General features: G+C 37.6%; 1 protein-coding gene across 1 annotated transcript; it reads right to left on the bottom strand.

Moving 5' to 3' along the window:
* Positions 1-2,840: 2,840 nt before the first annotated feature.
* Positions 2,841-18,211, bottom strand: LOC140244178 (S-formylglutathione hydrolase-like). The gene is made up of 11 exons (XM_072323808.1): positions 18,046-18,211; positions 13,313-13,391; positions 12,675-12,763; positions 10,761-10,859; positions 9,677-9,801; positions 9,378-9,442; positions 8,068-8,122; positions 7,204-7,302; positions 6,427-6,492; positions 5,492-5,593; positions 2,841-4,599 (listed from the first exon to the last, which is right to left on the bottom strand). The coding sequence occupies exons 1-11, from the start codon at positions 18,140-18,142 to the stop codon at positions 4,525-4,527; spliced, it is 951 nt and encodes a 316-aa protein (XP_072179909.1). The 5' UTR covers positions 18,143-18,211; the 3' UTR covers positions 2,841-4,524.
* Between the last annotated feature and the right edge of the window lie 247 nt (positions 18,212-18,458).

Here is an 18,458-nt window from a genome sequence, read left to right as displayed (position 1 = left end):
TTTTCAACAGCAACCTGTATTCTTGATGGGATTGACCTACTCTGTATGCCAGGGGCAAATATCCTGTAGGGATAATAACATTTCTTGTGGTCATTTATAAAAAAAAATACTGAATCATCTTAGAATCAGAACGTTATGACCTGCCCACCTACACAAACTCAGGAGTGGATCCAGGAATTCCGTAAAGGGGAGGCGCCTTTATACAAAATAAGGGGGGGGGGGGGGGAGGCACGCACTCCCATTTTCACTTTTTCCCTTTTTGTTGTTGTTGTTGTAACAAAACGTAAAGAGGGGGTGTGCGCCTGGTGCCCCCCACCCATACCAGTCTCATTCCTGTTCTTCTTTTTTTTCTTCTAGCACTACAGCCTTCTGTTAGTGAAAAGTCATGTCTAATATGTTTGACACAGATTATATTGCTGTAGATGTTGCAAGGGCATGCACACTACAGTGTATGAGCATAAGTTTTATAACACACAATACAGTTTAACCCTAACTGCACTGGGGGGGGGGGGGGGGGGGCTCCCCCCCCCCCCCCCCCCCCCCCCCCCCCCCCCCCCCAGTATTTTCATGGAGCCAAATAGCCCAGTACAGTAAGGGTTAAAACAGAATGATGCATATGCATAAAAATACCTTTCCTTTTGTATTAAACCTTTGTAAAGGGATGGAACACCTGATCTCTCTTTTAGGGGTTGATAGTGCTGCTGAACAACCTACAACACCCCTTTGTAAATGTTACTGTGTACAATCTGCAAGCACTACTTATAATGTTTTCTGTGTGCACTTGTATTTGTTTTTCACATTTAATGAACATACATGACTGTATTTCAGAATACAATATTTTAAAGTGCAATATGTGTGTCGTAATATCACTGTCTATGCTATATGCTTCAATGATTTATTTGTGAAAATTATTATCATTTTTCAATCTTAAAATTTACAAAGTTGTTTATCATTCCAAATGGGGTGTTTCATAATTTGTGAAAAACAGGGAAGATAAGAAACAAGGCATATCAGGAAGGCCAAAGGCACATTCTACATTTGGGGAAAAAACATACGGAATATTCCATATGAAGGGTTTGAAATGCCACTGACGGATTTAAAAACCTCCCCCAACATAGCATATGAATTCCTGAGGGAAGAACATTCTGTGTATTCTCCAACAACATTCATCTGTTATATGATGTGGGTTATTAAAAAAAAAACACTTGAAAATAACAGTCAGTCTCACCTAAGTCAACCTTGCACAAGTCAAAAAATAGGCTACTTCAAAGGAAAAATCCTATCCGAGATGGACATAAACATGTTAATTCTATTGTGTAAGTTGTAGGATTTTCTCTAGTCCCTTTGGGTTAGGGTCAAGCAAGGTTGACTGAGGCTCATACCCTGATGAACTTGTGTTTTCCATGGTGGCCATTGTCCCAGCATGCAAAGCACTGGTTTTGCACATCATTTCAGTGTGTACTCCATCACATTATGCTGCTTCCCTAAATCACGATTCTAAATGCATTGCAACTTAATTGATGCTAATTTTTCTTTTTTTAAGCATTATGTGGGAAATAAACCTTATTCCATGAATTGCGCTCTAAGAATATATGTATCATTCTTCCATTGTTTGGTATTGATTGCCATTTGTTTGTACATATACCCAAAAACTTTTCTGACATGTGGAAACATCCCAGAATGTTCTACCCATGGGAGAACATCCTAGAATGTTGTACCGTGGGAGAACAGCCCAGAATGTTCTGACCATGGGATAACATCCCAGAATTCTCGAGCAAGTCAAATTTTGTTTGATCAGGTCTTTACAGTTGCTGGTTGGTATCTGACTAACCCGTATGATATTTCTATTTGTTTGAAGCAGTTTTCATCACTCAGACCTAATTGTTGATGTCAAGTTGATGATTTGTGTTACCACCCAGCAATTCTACATTTAATTTCAAACATCTAAACTTGTGTAGGCAATTTTGAATTATTCCTTCCATGCCTCCGAACTTGGCTGACTTATGTTGTAGTACATGTGTTTTATATATATAGGGCCCATATGAATATGTCTGTTTCGTGTGAATTCGGATAACATGTATTTTTGAATAAAGGTGACATGTATTATACCATTTAGATTCCTCTTCTTTGTTTTTTGACGTCTGATTTTGTGCAGTTAGTTGAGACTGTAAACAAAACTACAGGTATCATGTTACGACAAGGGTGGACAAAGTCATTAGCTGGTATAGTAAGGTAATTTTGCACATCCAATTCATTTTATATCCTTGGTTTTTATCCTTTGTTTTTATTCCTGCTACAGGATACACAATGTAACAGGGGAATTTCAGCAGTCCCAAGCAGCTTGTCCCTTGTATAGCAACAACAAATTTCACATACAAAGGCACAACTCTCCCATTGGTGTTTGAATAAAAATGTAGTCTTAAAAACATGAATGTTTTGAAAGATAACTACAACCCCTTCCTCTTCAAAAGTCATTACTGTCAAGTAATCACAGCAATCCATAATATGATGCTAAGGATATTAAACAGTAATGCTGTGTGATGGAATACAGTAATGTACATGTATTTAGATTAGGAAACTACAGGGAAATCTAGTTATATGGAGTGCCAAAGAACCATGACATACCTTGTTTTATCAAGTCTCTTACTAAACAGGGGTACAAAAAACAAAGGAATATAAAGAATTGGGACCAGCAACAATCACTTTGTTATAAGAGGGTTTTGTATATCAGACCACTTTATAAAGAGGGTCTTCATTTCTTTCCCCATTCCTCTTCAGCTTTTTCTCATTTCATGACGTTCAAGAATGTAACACAAAAATTGTAAAGTTCACTACTGCACTGGATTGAATCGTCTCATTTTATTCTCATAAAAATAATGTGATGGCACAATGATACAGAAAAAAACATACACTATATCAAAATTGATATTTAGTTGTTAAACAACTTCACAGAAGATGGCCCACTCTGTGGAGCACCCATATCCTTACAATTATGACACAACTTCTAAAAGCCCACAAACATTTTTCGCCCATCATTTTTGTCTTTTCACAAACAAGATATAGAGCAGGGCAACCAGCCACTCCCAAATTGCAAAAGTCTTCATAGAATCCTATGGGACATCTGGACTTTAAATGCATTACCAAGTTACAAGGCCAATTCACTCGTCTTCAAAAGTAGATCTGTATTCTTGCAGCAAGCATCTGCAGCTTTTATAATTTTTGACAGAGCTCATTTTTGATAGCTGATCTGCAGGGATATCAAGATTGATTGCTTGAGCCCTTGGTTAGAATAAACAATCATCATGATCTGGAATAATCTTTTTATGAACTTGAATTTTATCCTTCATACAAGTAGTGAAGTACTACATTACATACAGCAAACTGATTCTGACACACAAAACTAATATTCGGAAAGGATAGTGAAATACAATAGAAGTATCACTGAAATACACAGTGAATGTCCTTGAGGCCTAGAAAACTGTAAGTGTAACTTATGTCCAGTCACACTTTAAATTGGATGCCTACCATCCAATGGAACAAGTTCATAATGATGTGTGTACTGTATACGCTGTTATTTTCGCGTACAGATATTTTCGCGAATAACGAGGTTGCAGACATTTTCGCGAGATGTTGTTTTCGCGAATTGATGCCGACACTTACGTTAATGCTCTATCAACAAAGCGCATGGAGGCATTTTGCGTGTTGTTAAATTCACGATCTAACTGTAATTTGCAAAATTTGTAAAATCTAAACCCTCGCAAAAATAACAGCCTATACAGTATAAGGCGGTGAGGTTGTCGGCGTACGCGTGTGTAACTATGTCCTCAATTGTGCGCATGTATATACATAACAGCACAATTAGTGCAAATAGGCAAATTGTTCTCAAAATTTGTGACCAATATGTTTGCAAGACTTAATAAATTCCCCCCTAGAATCACCAGACAGTAGAACACAATAATAGCTGTCACATGTTCCAAAGAGTGAATCTTTTCCTTGCATATTTTTCTTGCATATTTTTCTTTCCCGACTCAGTGATAGTTCTTGGATAGACTAGAGTCATACGTGTAAGATGTAAAATAGCCGTCTCATTAAAGGCTCACAGCATATGTGTTCATTTCTCCTTTTCCCCCTAGAAACAGAGAAATATGGCCATATTCAATGTTTAAAAGGAGTTAGGCACTCACAAAATAGACAGAAAAAAACACACATAACAAATATTATATTGATCAATAGCTCATTTGTGAGTGATACAAACACAAAATATATGTTTGAGGATTAGTAACACACACAAAAAGATACAAAAGCTAAATCAGAGTTGAAGATTGTGGAAGGACTGCTCCCTGAAATACTGAATGGGAAAAGCTCAAGCTTAATGGAGCCAGGGGGAGACTGGCTTATAACAGTCTTGTGAGGCCTGGAAAGAATTTCATCATGACACGATTAAAAATGTGAATTTAGTAGCGACTTGATCTGAAATTTTTCCCGCAATCCACCATCACTGCTAAGTGACCTGCAGACAACCTTTCAGAGGTGCTGGCTGTGGAATTTGAAGTGGTCCTCCATGAACGTTGCGATGAAGTAGTAGCTGTGGTCGTAGCCCTGTGGTGGGAGAAACGTCAAGTGAAGAAATTAATTTTCTATATACCACCATTACAATGAGGTCACATACAACACAGAATTATTCATACTGAAGGCACTGTACGGGCTTTCTTTCTGTATCCCTTGTTCAGTTTTGCAGTGCATGCATCAGTATTATTTCTGTACAATTGCGCATCTAAAATCCAGCACATACATGTATCAATGTTTAATGGTTGATACATATTTGTGTCTATTTATCAAATACATGTATTTAGCACTGCCACCAATGAGGTATCAGTATACGGTATCCTTTCAATCTTGAGCTATTAAAAAACTGGATGCATATTGTTTGTGAACATGGGGATCATTTGGTGAATACCCTTTGCCGCAAACAAAATTTCATGCAACATGGTAATTGCATTGTATATTTCTGCAGAAATTGCCTTGGCTGTACCCAGCATTCAAAGGTTTGACTATTATACATCTACGAATATATGTAGACATGAACTTGCACTTGCTGCTGCATGGGCATGCTGGCAAAAAAACAAAAACAAAAACAAAAAAACCCCAACAACTCCCCCCCCCCCAAAAAAAAAAAAAAAAAAACAAACAAACAAACAAACACAAAAACAAAAACAAAAACCCACAACAACAAACAAACAAACAAACAAAACAAACACCACACAAACAAACAAACTATGTGGACAAACATAATTTCTTTGAATGACAGGTTAGGCATAAACTCTCCTGCAGTTTTCGAAATGTTTTCAGTCCACTATACACCACCAAACTTCAAAATAAAACAAAAACTGAGCAATGAGGTTTCTCAGAGGTAGGGACACTGCTTGTGTGGCTGATGATTAGAAAGAGATGAAAAGGTGAAATCACAAATAATTATAAAACAGATACTGACCTCTCTCAGATTCATGATGCAAGCTGTCCGGCTGACCCGGCATGCATCCACAAAGTTCTCTGGGAGGAGCTGCTTTTGGGTGTAGAAATTATCCGCTTGGCCCTGGGTATGGTTAATAACAAGGTTGAGATACAGGGGTAAACCATTATGTGTAGCATAATATATAAATAAAACACTGAATACAGGCTTATCAATGAGAACTGTCAATGTACAGCCTGCATGACATTATAAACATAGCACTCTACTATCTCTTTGAAGTTTGATATGTGACTTTAGGACAGTTTCTTCATTTCTGAGAACAGATTACAGAATTATCACAAAGGAAGTGTGTACATACGACATAAGGTTACCTGCCTTCTTCAGTAATGCAAAAAACAAACAAACAAACATTATTGCACATGGATGATTGTTATTTATAATTTAGAAGAAAAAAAAAAACACCTACTGTGGCATGAAAACTGTACACAGCCAAAATTCTGACACAATGGTCTTTGAGGAAATTAAAAAAAAAAATACAATTAGTGTCTGCACCAGTCCCACACACTAAGAACCTTTATATTCCTAGTATATAAAACATTTTACAAAGCCTTTTTTTTTTTCTTTATCAGCTCAACCTTGCAAGTCAAGATTAACACAACTAAGAAAATACCAAACAGCAAGGAAAAGTTATATTGAATTACAATTGTAGGTGTAATTGTGAACATTGTTATAATGAGCTGTTTGAGACCACAGGAATTTCCTTGTCATATGGAGCGTCTCGTTACATCAGGATAAAAACAAAGAACATAAAAAGAAAGGGCCCTACAAAATTACCTTGTTATATCACATATCTTGCTTTATCTGACCTAGTTGTAACAAGGTTCCACTGTGAGCAGCTCTTGCTAATTACATCATTTTAGAACGATTCAAAATTTCTTGAGGTAATCTTCACTCACTTGATCGATGAGGATTTCCCTGGGAGCTCCATCATAGGCCTTCACCAACTCACATGCATCATATTCCTGCAAAAGAAAAGAAATACCATGAAAGTACGGAAGACTCCCGTTATAATGAAGTCCGGGTGACTGGCAGTTTTCTTCCGTCATATCGAAATTTTGTTATATCCGAACAAATAAAGTGTATTAAGATATTTAGATGATAATTTTGGGCCCTGAATTTTACTTTGTAGTATCCAAAATTTTTTTTATTACCATGTTTGTTATATTGGGAGTGCACTTTACACTCATATGTACATCCCATATAAATATGTATGTGTTAAGAATATGGTCACATTTGTTTGCAATTAGATCATATTACCACATAATATACAAAATCTTGAATACTCCTACATTTCACACACACCCTATCTGCATTTAACCCGTATTCACACAAGTTATTCTTTTTTTAATTATCATCTCATCAAAGATTTTCACTAAATACTATCAATTTCCTAGAAGTCTTTGGCCTTAAGCCCAAAAGGTTGATAATATGTTTTAGAATACACACATAAAATCAACAAACAAAACCAAAAAAGACTAGGCATACATGTACCATCAGTCAACATCATACAGCTCAGTTTTGGATCAAATCAGTAGTTGTGAAATGATGTCGGATTGCAAGAAGAATGGACGAGGGATCTTCCAGATGATGTTCATAAGTCTTCAATATACAATTCTCCGGGATAAAGATATATGTATGCTGAACAAGTCATCATTGTAGTCTTTACTACTCACCTTCCATGTATTTTCATCTGGTCCCAGATACCCATTAAAGGCCTTTTGTCCCCACGGGCAGTTGATGGGGTTGCAGATAGGAGCAAAGGCAGACACAGACTGTAAACAAAAAACAAACAAACAAACAAACAAACAAATGACTGCACATAACATGAAAGATAAATATATATATATAACCTACACTGACACAGAGATGTTTACTGTTAGAAACTCTTCAACTTGTTCATGACAGGGCAACACTACCTCAAATACAGGTATGTTGGCTTCATTACATTTGAGTAGTAACTCTCAATTTCACAATACAATTTGGAAATGTGAAAAAAAACAAACCCAAAGCATTCAATAAAAACTACATGTATACTTGCCTGAGAACATTTATCACTGCCTTAAATTGAAACATGCTACCCCCCCCCCCCTAAAAAAAAAAGCCAACACAACCACCATCAAATGTTACTATGAATGTTCGGTAATAGTTGGTAATTTCAACGTGGACAAGCATATTACTGGTGTAGACACAATACTGTATACGCCATATATTTCGCGAGTCTAAATTTCGCGAATCGGGAATTCTCGACGATTTCGCGAGTGGTTAAATTCGGGATCATGGAGTCTTGTACTGAACAGAGAAGAGTACACGCATATATTATGTCACATTCACATCGGGATCAGAGTCAATATTTTTGCGAGTCTTTAATTTTGCGAATAGCACCTGACTCGCGAAATTCGCGAAAAATAAATACCTCGCGAAATATTTGGCATACACAGTAATCACAATAATCACCAGATACCCCCCCCCCCCCCTCTCATCTAAGAAAGGAGTAACAGCAGAGAACAACCCCATCAAAATATCACAAAGCACCAAACCTTGAACTTGTCTGGATTCTTCAGGGCAATGATGAGGGCTCCGTGGCCTCCCATGCTGGGGTGGAAAACAAAAGATGGCAGGGAGAATGATTTGTTGGAGTGCAGCATTCATCATATCAGGTTCAGTTTGTTCCGAAAATAGCTCAAAGAGTGGGTAACTAGATTCTACACAGGATTCATGAAATTGTACTCGCCTCCAGTTTGCACGCTTTACATGCAGTATGACCACAATTTTATAACCTGTACAGATGTTGCCTTAGATATGTAGAATATCTGTGTTTTACATCACTTTACCCCTAAATTGTGTGCCTTTAATTTCTACTCAAGCTTATGCCCTGGATCTCTTTCTGATACTTTTTTTTTTTTCAAGAAAGATGATTTTTGTAAAATTGTTTAAATGCTAGATTTGTTACTGAAAGCATGGCTCGACACTAACTTTTTTGTTTGGTGGCCCGATGGGGCCACCAAAATCCTAAATTTCAAATTTTTGGTGGCCCGAGAGAAAAATTTGGTGCCCGAAAAAAAACAATAAAAAACATTAGAAGCCCTTTTTTTTAATGAGTCAAATATCTAAGTTTTATGATAGTAAGAATTAGAAGTTGGACATATCTACTCATAAATAAACTTCAACAAACTTGCAACACTCACTCTCAGGCACTCATTCAGTTCTTTTCATCCATCCTTTAAACAAATTTAACTGCTAATTTCCGGCGCAAAAAGTTACGAATTCATTGACATACTTTTCAAAAAATTTTGGTGGCCCGTGGCGGGCCACCAAATTTGCCCTTTTTTGAAATTTGGTGGCCCGACTTTCATTTTTGGTGGCCCTGGGCCACCGGGCCACCGTTAGTGTCGAGCCCTGCTGAAAGGAATGGCAAACAAGTGGATTTCGCAAAGGCAAACTTGAAGTACAACAGCCAGCATTTTTTATTACTTGATCCAGTCTCATTATTTTGAACAAAATGTATAGTGAGCTCTAATAATGGAACACTAACCATTTGAGCATGTATATATTCACAAACAGAACTGTCCAAGTGTATGTTTCTGACTTATCTTCTTTACGGAATACTTTGTTCATTATTTTGTTAAGTTGCTGTGTTTTTCCCAGAAAAGAGGCAAAAGTAAAGACAAAAACTTTCCCACATATAAAGCCCAGCAAAGTTGTCCCATCCTTTAGTAATGATATTTCCTTTCTCACAAAACAGGTATTTAGCTTTGCATAGACCAGTAGACTGCATGAGCCTCTACCCTTCCCGGTAGTCTAGAATATTGGCACTCATTTCTTCTTTTTTTTTTTTTTTAATTCTTACCTGTGTCCAGTTATTGCCACTTTCTCAGGGTTCACAGGAAAGTTTTGGACGATGAGGTCAAAGAGCTTCAGGAAAATAGAACCAAACAGAAAAATGTATGTAGAATATAGCTTTACAAAGCTACATGTAGAACAGAAAGTACATTTACAAAGAAACAATGAATTGGAATATAAAAAAATGCTTCAATAATAAAGCATATTAAGAACACACAGTAAACTTTGTCTGAAGTCACACAAGTCATGGCAATGTATCACAGTGTGTTCCAGCGCTCTCCTAAAGCGAACTGTACAATACCTTACCTCCTTGGTGACGTAGGAATACATGCGATAGTTTTTCTTCCACTTCTCCTCCGTGGCATCCACGTAGAATCCTGCCCCAGACCCAAAGTCGTAGGAATCATCTTCTCCTTCGATGCCACACCCACCTACAGACAAACAGACAAACAAACAAGCAAATAAATAAATAAATAAATAAATAAATAAATAAATAAATAAATAAATAAATAAATAAATAAATAAATAAATAAATAAATAAATAAATAACTAGATAAATAAATAAACAAATAAATAAACGATTGAATAAATAAATAATAAAAACAAAATATACAAACAATTATGGTACAATGTGCCTGGTTGATACCATTTGCCGACTATTGCCAGTTACCTGGGGCAAACCATTAGGGGTTGCCATCATTTGCCCATTTTCTTGTGTGAGTAGGTAGCACCCTGATCTTTGTGATGAATGAATTAATGAAGTGGGAGCTATAACATGCATGAGCTGTGACCAATTTTCGTCCACGGGACCTCAATTTAATGTCCCTTCTGAGGGACACAGTGTATTGCCTTATACTAGAGGGGACGGTATGATTTCCCACAACATTGCTCAGCTGGACTCCGGAATTGAACTCGGGTCATTTGGATTGAGAGGCACTATGCAGGACTGACTGAGCCATATCATCGCTCTACTAAGGAACCAAATCCACTTGATACTGCCCCATCTGTAATATTCCCATCTTTTTGCATGCAATTGTGAAAACATGACTAATATTGTTTCAGCTACAACATGAATTTAATGCATGAATTGACCTGATAAAACTGATAATACCATGAGTTGTTTTGCCTCAGAAGAAGTCCCTTGGTTGATCGATGTTTAATAAACAAATTATCAATTCATATCCACAGCACTTGCTGGAAACTTCTTTTTTACGAGCTGAATGTGATATCCTCACACTTCAATTCAGATTTGCTGGCTCCAAATTAAGACAAAAATATAACAAAACAATATTTATGCATACCATGTCAAAATAGAAATTGGAGGTCATCACTTATAAGAGTCAATCATCATGACAATTAAAAGAGTTCCTGTGTTTCCATGACAACTTACGTGGGCTCGTGTCTGGGCAGACTACAATCATGCCATACTGGGCTGCCAGCCGCTGGAAGCCCCCCTTGGTGGTCACGTTCTGGTCAGTACATGTCAGGCCTACCAGAATAAGAGCAGAAACACAATATAATGACATACCAATAATCAACAACTACTAAATGTCAATATCATTATCAATACCATTTCTGCATTTATGTGTATATTCATTATCATTACAATAATTATTGCAATATTACAATATCATTATCTTATTACTTTTTAATTATATTTCATCATCATACAACATAATAATTAGAATTATCAATACTATTTCTACAATGAAAACAAGAATGAATGAGTATGATGAAAGGCTGATGATCCATCCAAAGTAGAATACACATACTGGCTTTTTGTCACATAACATAATCAGAATCTCCTCCAGTAGCATTTATTATCCAGAATCTGGAATACATTATAGCTTTCAGAAACAAGGAAAAACCCTCCATACAGTGTCCAAATAATAACATCATTTAACAGTGATGCTCTTTCTATATATTTCTTTCATTCTACAATTCATTGAGATAGATCGATTGCATGTTTTCTATTCAGTATTCTCACCCGACATCTTTTTCTTTTCGTTTCATTGACTTATTGCATTTTTTGTGATAGTTCAGGGCCCCATTCATCAAAAGATGTAATCGATTATAAATTTTCTTACCACGCAGGCTGCCATAGACTTCGCAACGCAGGCTGCCATAGACTTATGATAGAAATCAACTATTTTTATAATCAATTATAACTCTTCATAAAACAAGGCCCAAATGTGACCCATGTGCTGTGAGACTCTGTGCCTGTTGAGCTACTGATGACTTTGCTCCTTATATAATAGATTACTTCATTGTTTGTGAAGAGACTTAAAATGTTTACACAAGGATTACGTTTGCTGGGTGCATCTAGACTCTATTGGAATCAACATTCTCCGAGCAGCTATGCATTTGAATACAATTCACATCAAATACATCACAGCCCTCCACTTCCCGAGTCATTTTGTCGACTGGGTCTCAATATGACACTTTCACTGTACACTGCTTCTGATTGAAACATTTGAAAGCAACCAAAGCCACAATATAAATATGGATTGGTGAAGCAGCAATATCAGTAGAACACATCAGTGAAAAATTGAGGGAAATCGGACAATCGATTTGTAAATTATGAATTTTTAAAGGGATGGTACAGTATTGGTGTAGATGAGAATTGGGCTTTTAACTTTATGCAAGATACCAAGAAAACACTTATGATATAGTACAGAGCATACCATTTTAAACGGAATTCGAAGTTCATTTGATGAAAATCGGGTTTGGAATGAATGAAACATCCAAAAACAAAGTAAAACAAAGCGATCGTAAACAAGTGTGGGTCCCACACTTTATTAGAATCGCTCTTTTTTTATATCTCACCCATTTCAAAACCAATTTTCATCAAATAAACATTGAATTCCTCTTAGAATTACACGCTCTTTCATATTTCATAAGAGGTTTCTCATTATCTCACCAAAAAATGTTAGAAATCTGAAATTAGGTCCCAACCAAAACTATACGATCCCTTTAAAAGTTGCTTTGCCGTCAGTCCTGGATAAGGAGACTACTACACTTCTATGACATCGTTATGGATGACAATTGAATATAAAGAAAACTTAAGAATTCCTCAAAATGTAAGTTTTCATGAAAAACGCACATTCCATCAATGTGTTATACCCCTGCTTTCTGAAAGAGGTTAGTCAAGTGCTCTTTCATTATGCTAGAAAAGTGAAAACTTTGAATCAATATTGATTTTCCTCAAACCTTCACTGATGTGTTCTACTGATATTTCAGCTTTCACTCAATCCACATTATCATTTGGGTTTTGGTTTCCCCATGAACTAATCATGCCACTTACCTGACAGATAAATGAGTGTTGGGCAGGTTCCACTTTCGGACTGACTGGGTAAGTAGACTGAGAAAGTCATCTTACACTTGCACTCAGAGCTAAGCAGATAAAAAAGTAAAACAAAACAAAACAAAGATCCTCAACACATACAACGTCGGTAAAAACTAAATAATGATCACTTATCAAACATAATCATCAGTACTGGTATTTAAATTGGTTGACTGCATGTTGGCGATTCTAATTCATAACTACCACTGGTACATAGTTTGTTTGTTTGTTTATTTTTGTTTTTATTTTCTTTTTTACAAAAACTAGCTTTTTTTTTTAACCAATCATGTCCTTAGAAAATTTTGCTGCAGAAATTATTATCTTGTCCTTACTACGGAACCTCTGAATTTAATTTATTGCATATCATTTCTAGGAGAACTCCAAAGATGAAACTGGTTACATTAATCAGTTAAATCTGCACAAAATAAGAAAAAGGTTTGCAAAAAAAATTGCCAACTCAAATTATATAATTATACCAACACTACATCAACGTGCCCTGCATTCACATCAATCTGTTAACATCAATTTGTCAATCAGTTGGGGAAAAGTCTTCTTTTTTTCAGCATTGTGTGGCAAGACTCTGCGATTAAATTCCCCACCTTTCGTGCGAGAAGACCTTTTGAAGGCCATTGAAGGACTTGTTGCAAGACACTTCTGTGAGGGCAGTCATCTTGAATCCTGAGTGGATAAAAAACAAAAACAAAATCATTAAATCATGCACACTGAATCACATTCATACCAGTACACTGAAAGTTGTCTTGTCTGATTAAGTGAAAAAAAAAATCCTAAACTGTGTGTGGTATCACAATTTTATATTAGCCACAGAAATGTAAATTTAAAATCATATCCCAGATGACAAAATACAGACTGAATTTTCCTAATTTTTACCCAACCCTAGGGCGCTCCTTGTTCAGGCTGGTCACAGTTATGGTAAATTTACACCCAGAAAACCAATGAATCTAACGTAAAACTTTTAGTCAGCTAAATGCTGACTGAATTTTGAGGTAGATTCTACCAGGTTAAGTTTACATTTATGAATGATCACTCTGTACTACTCGTAAAATACCCAATATTTGCGGCAGGGTGCCCGATCCGATTGGGCTTTTTTCATCAATGAATGAAATGGCCCTTGACGCAAATAGGCACCTTGTACAAAGCCTGATGCAAACAGGGTATTTTAGTCTATAGGTATATAGAACTCTAGACGTTAATTCTTTGCAGGACCTTGGTATTTTATTATCATTTGGTTGATTAATGTGCTTAACTTAACATTCTTATGTTCTGTAAATAAGTTCATTACTCTTACTGGATCGTTATTTTTTGCTTGAGACCTACAATGTAATTTCAGGTTTCTAACATTTTGTGGTGAGATAATGAGAAACCTCCTATGAAATATGAAAGAGCATGTAATTCTATGAGGAATTCAACGTTTATTTGATGAAAATTGGCTTTAGCTGAGATATCCAAAAAAGAGCGATTCTATTTGTGTGGGACCCACACTTTTATTACGATCGCTTCCAATGTTTTACTTTGCTTTTGGATTTTTCAGTCATTCCAAACCCGATTTTCATCAAATAAACTTTGAATTTCTCTTAACGTTAAAATGGTATTATTTTCTGTAAAATACTAGGCCTACATCATGACTAACGTTAAAGTCAAGTGTTTTCTTGGTGTCCTATCTCACAAAAAGTTAAAAGCCCAATTCTCATCTCCACCAAGACTGTACCATCCCTTAAAATTCATCCTGGTTTTGAGTGTGAATCTGGCTGCTCAAACCAGGTCATGTTTTTACTACATGTTACTTAGGCCTACTGTTAAATGTTAGTAACTTTAATAAATTTGGACACCTCATCTATGACATCATCACGATCATGCTCATTTCCAATTCCATATAAAATTTAGTCTAGCTCTAACAAGTTATGCAGCTGTCATTTGTATGACGCACCTCTTGACCCCCGGGATAGGTGCGTCAAAGTACCAATGTGCGTCATACCTTTTAGGTACCATGACGTACCCTCCGTCACAAAAAATGACCCACCTCTATGAGACATTGACGCATTAACCAGTCAAAATGGTGACGCACCTCTTCGTGAAAATGACTGACCCTTGACGCACATGTTATTCGCAGTACGTGCCAGACTGGAATGCTGCAGAGCTCTGTGTGCGCTCACGCAATTCGCTGCCTGCGAACTGTGTACACCGAACGGAACTGCTGAACTTCGCCCGCGTGAATCCATGTCGCCTACGGACCCTGGATGTTTACTTCGATCGCCGTGGTACTGTATCCCCCTGTTGTAATGGGGCGGCTGGGGAGCGTTAGTATAGTAGCTTAGCTGCACACGGCGACTGTAGCCAGCTGCCACTACACTCCAGTACCCTGTTTCGATTCGAATCGGGGTAGAAGCGTTCCGTTGTGCAATGTCTGCTTCTTTTTCTCTTCTTCTTCATCCGCTTGTCCCTTGCCTCCCAAGTATGAAATGATGTTTAGAGTGTTGTGTGTGTTTTTTGTAACGTTATTGCATCATTTTTCTGCAAGGAAGAGGTGAGTTTCTGTTCGTGTATTGATGTGCACTGCAGTATGTGCAGGTGAAAAGCGTTCGAACTGTCTTTCCCGAGTATCGTGGAAGCTCGATGTATTTCTCGGCCTATCAAAGGAGATCTCATACAACAGAATACTTATAACAAACTATTTTCCGGTCAAAATGAATTGATTTCCTTTGTTTTGTATCGTTTATTGACTTGATCCTAAGGATCTTGTCGCAATACCGAGTTTCCAATGTGTATTTATTTTCACCTTATTTTCGCGTAGCTTTCGGTGCTGTAAACTGTTGCTAGGGCCTAATGCCCTAAGCCTACTACTAAACTTACCGTTCTCCACTGTCGTTTCTCACACATCGTTTGGTACGATTTCTTCCATTTTATATCACTTTATCCGTTCCCTTTATACTTCGAAGTATTTGACGTAATTCTTTCAAGTGTCTCGCACTGCTATTTTCGTAACGGCGATTTCTCCGCTTTGCTGCAATACTTTTTCGAATCGAAGCGACGAAGTTTGATACCAGCCGCTGTAGTGTGCCGTGTGTTGTCTTTTCTAAATATTTGTGTTGTTGGGAGGTGTTGATACTTTGTATTTGTTATTTATTTTTCTTAATGTTGATAGGAAAAGGCTAAAATGGTCTGAGTGATGTCTGATGGTGATGATGATAACTATGCTGGTGTAAAAAGACGGCTTACTGTGAATGCTGAGCGTACGTGCCGTTCGTTCCATTTTACTTTCCCTCTTATTCTTCTTTCCCCCTTACTCTTCTTTTCCTTTCCAAGAATGATAAAAAAAAAAGAAATTACATACACCTCACAACAAAATAGAACCACGTGCTACCAACCTTCGTAAAGTTAAATCTATGATAAATGTTCAATATCAGCAAAGAATAAGGGGAAAGCACGAATGACCATAAATTAGAGCGAAGAGATTGTTTTACATGCAGTCTCTTCGGCTCGAAGAAACTTGACACCCCACCCCTCTCCCCTTGTGGAAATTTCCACAAAAGCATGTGCCACACCCAGGTGCGTGCCAGACGGAAGAATGCGCGCACTGGAATAAACAGCGTGTAAATATCATGGAAATATCGATCGAAGAACCAGCTCATTAGTTGAATTAAAGGAATCATTGCAAAGATATCGTGATTCTATAGCCTTTCTTTTGGCGCATAGTAGGAAACATCAAACAGTCGAATATAATGTACTTGATCGAATATCTTGTGTTCCCTGAACGATAAAAAAAAGATCGATTAATCAGTCAATTAAAAATGCAACTGAGCCAGAAATACTTAAAAAGGTCTCGTATGCCCAGAGAAATTCACTACGAGTAGGTTCAATGAGATGCAGTCATCACCTGGTTAGACAACAAAATCATGACAATTAATTTCAGTTCACGCTCATGATAACTGCTTATTACTTATCAAAGTTTTGGCTATCAACATTCGTTCGTAGGTGTTTTTTGTTTGTTTTGTATGTTTTTCCTCGTAAAAGACGTAATGATTTCTTCGTATCGAACGTAGACTGCATGTTTACCGTTTATCCAAACAGTAGGCGCCTAGGCGTACTTTCTGAATATATTCAGAAATTTCTATCAACATTTTAAATATATTACAAGACTCCCAAATACCAGTTGAAAAAAAATAAGAAATCGAATTTTTTAGATATGAACAAAAAAAAAAAAAAAATGCGTAGGAAAAAACCACTTCAACCTCGAATGACTTCGAATTTCTCTAAACCGTTCCCTAGTTCATGGACATCCCATAGAAACGCGTGTTCTGATATACACGTTGCTATGGCAAACTATCTAGTTTCGCGAAACTACGGCCTGGCCACAGTAATTTTTTCCGTAACCTCCCGCCTCCCCTTCCCCGATTCGAAAACAGCTTGATTGAAGCCCCTGCCTATTTAAACACGAACCTTATTAAACCCAAGTTAGGTACATGGTTTATATGGCTAGTGTTTAAATAGAATTTACTATTTTAAGTTAATGCAGGTTTTAATAGACTCTCAGTGATGTTAGTTCCATAATCGTTTGTATGTGTTTTGGGGCCTGGCCTCTGCCATTCCTCGCCTTCTGTATACGTATGTACGCGTGTACTGTATGTATACATGTACCGCATGGTCGACATCACGCACGTGGTTTTGCTGCAGGTTCCACGGTCGACGGTCGATGCTACACTACAGTGAATGCGATTGAAGGATAGCGAGCTTCGCGATGCCGCGGGCTGTATGTGATGATTTTAATCACAAATCGTGTTTGGTAGTGTGGTTTTGGAGCAAATTTGTACTCAAACTTTCTGAAAAGACCTTTAGTCTGACATCAGATAGAAAAAGAAGACATACGAGAATGAAGTGAGTATCAGTATGTTATAATAAAACTGATTGAAAATTGTGTCATTTTCGCGTTTCCAGGAGCCGGTGAATTCGGCCGACTCGCGATCGCGAGTTTGTTTTATTCTGTAAACGGAGGGATACCATGCCCCATGCAAGAAGCCTCGCAAAATTACATGACGGTCCCATTAACGAACCTTTTGACACACTCTGGTTAAATGACCGACTATGACGCACATAATGGGTCAGTATTGTGACGGACATTTTGCTCCCGTGACGGCACCACGCGTCATCAAATTGGTGGTACTTGACGCGACCATGACGCACATTTCCCGGGGGTCAAGAGGTGCGTCATACAAATGACAGCTGCATTAGGGGCCTAACGTTAGAACTAAGAATAACCTCTAAACGTGTCGTTATATTACTGGACAGAAAGTCCTTCAGTTGGCCGTTGGTAACTCACCTCGAATTCCAAACAATCGGATGCTGGTACAGCTTTCAAAGAGCTGAAGTCTCTTAGGAACCTTCTTCAAGAGAGTCTGTAGACCTGTCCTGAACATGGACCGGACCGAACTGCACTTTTTTACCGTACCTGGCCTGGAGGATGGAGGATAATGATGCCAGCAGTTCTAACCTTTCAGAGCATGAGCGTCCGCCCCGGGAAATCACGCCTACGATTCGATGCTACACACGCTGCCCATATACTGTGCATACACTCCCTTCTAGTGCACACGTGCATGTTATGTATGCATCTGGCCTGGCTGCCACAACGCCCTCACAGTGCGCTGGGAGCTTGACCTCGCCATCAAGGGTACCGGGTATCGGCATGCTATCGTAAGGCCCAGGCTAGGGTAGGTAAAAAAAAAAGCTAATTTA

The sequence above is a fragment of the Diadema setosum genome, chromosome 21 (assembly GCF_964275005.1).
Source record: "Diadema setosum chromosome 21, eeDiaSeto1, whole genome shotgun sequence".
NCBI lineage: Eukaryota > Metazoa > Echinodermata > Echinoidea > Diadematoida > Diadematidae > Diadema > Diadema setosum.
Note: the sequence above shows the minus strand (reverse complement) of the source record. Positions and strands in the feature narration are given on the sequence as shown.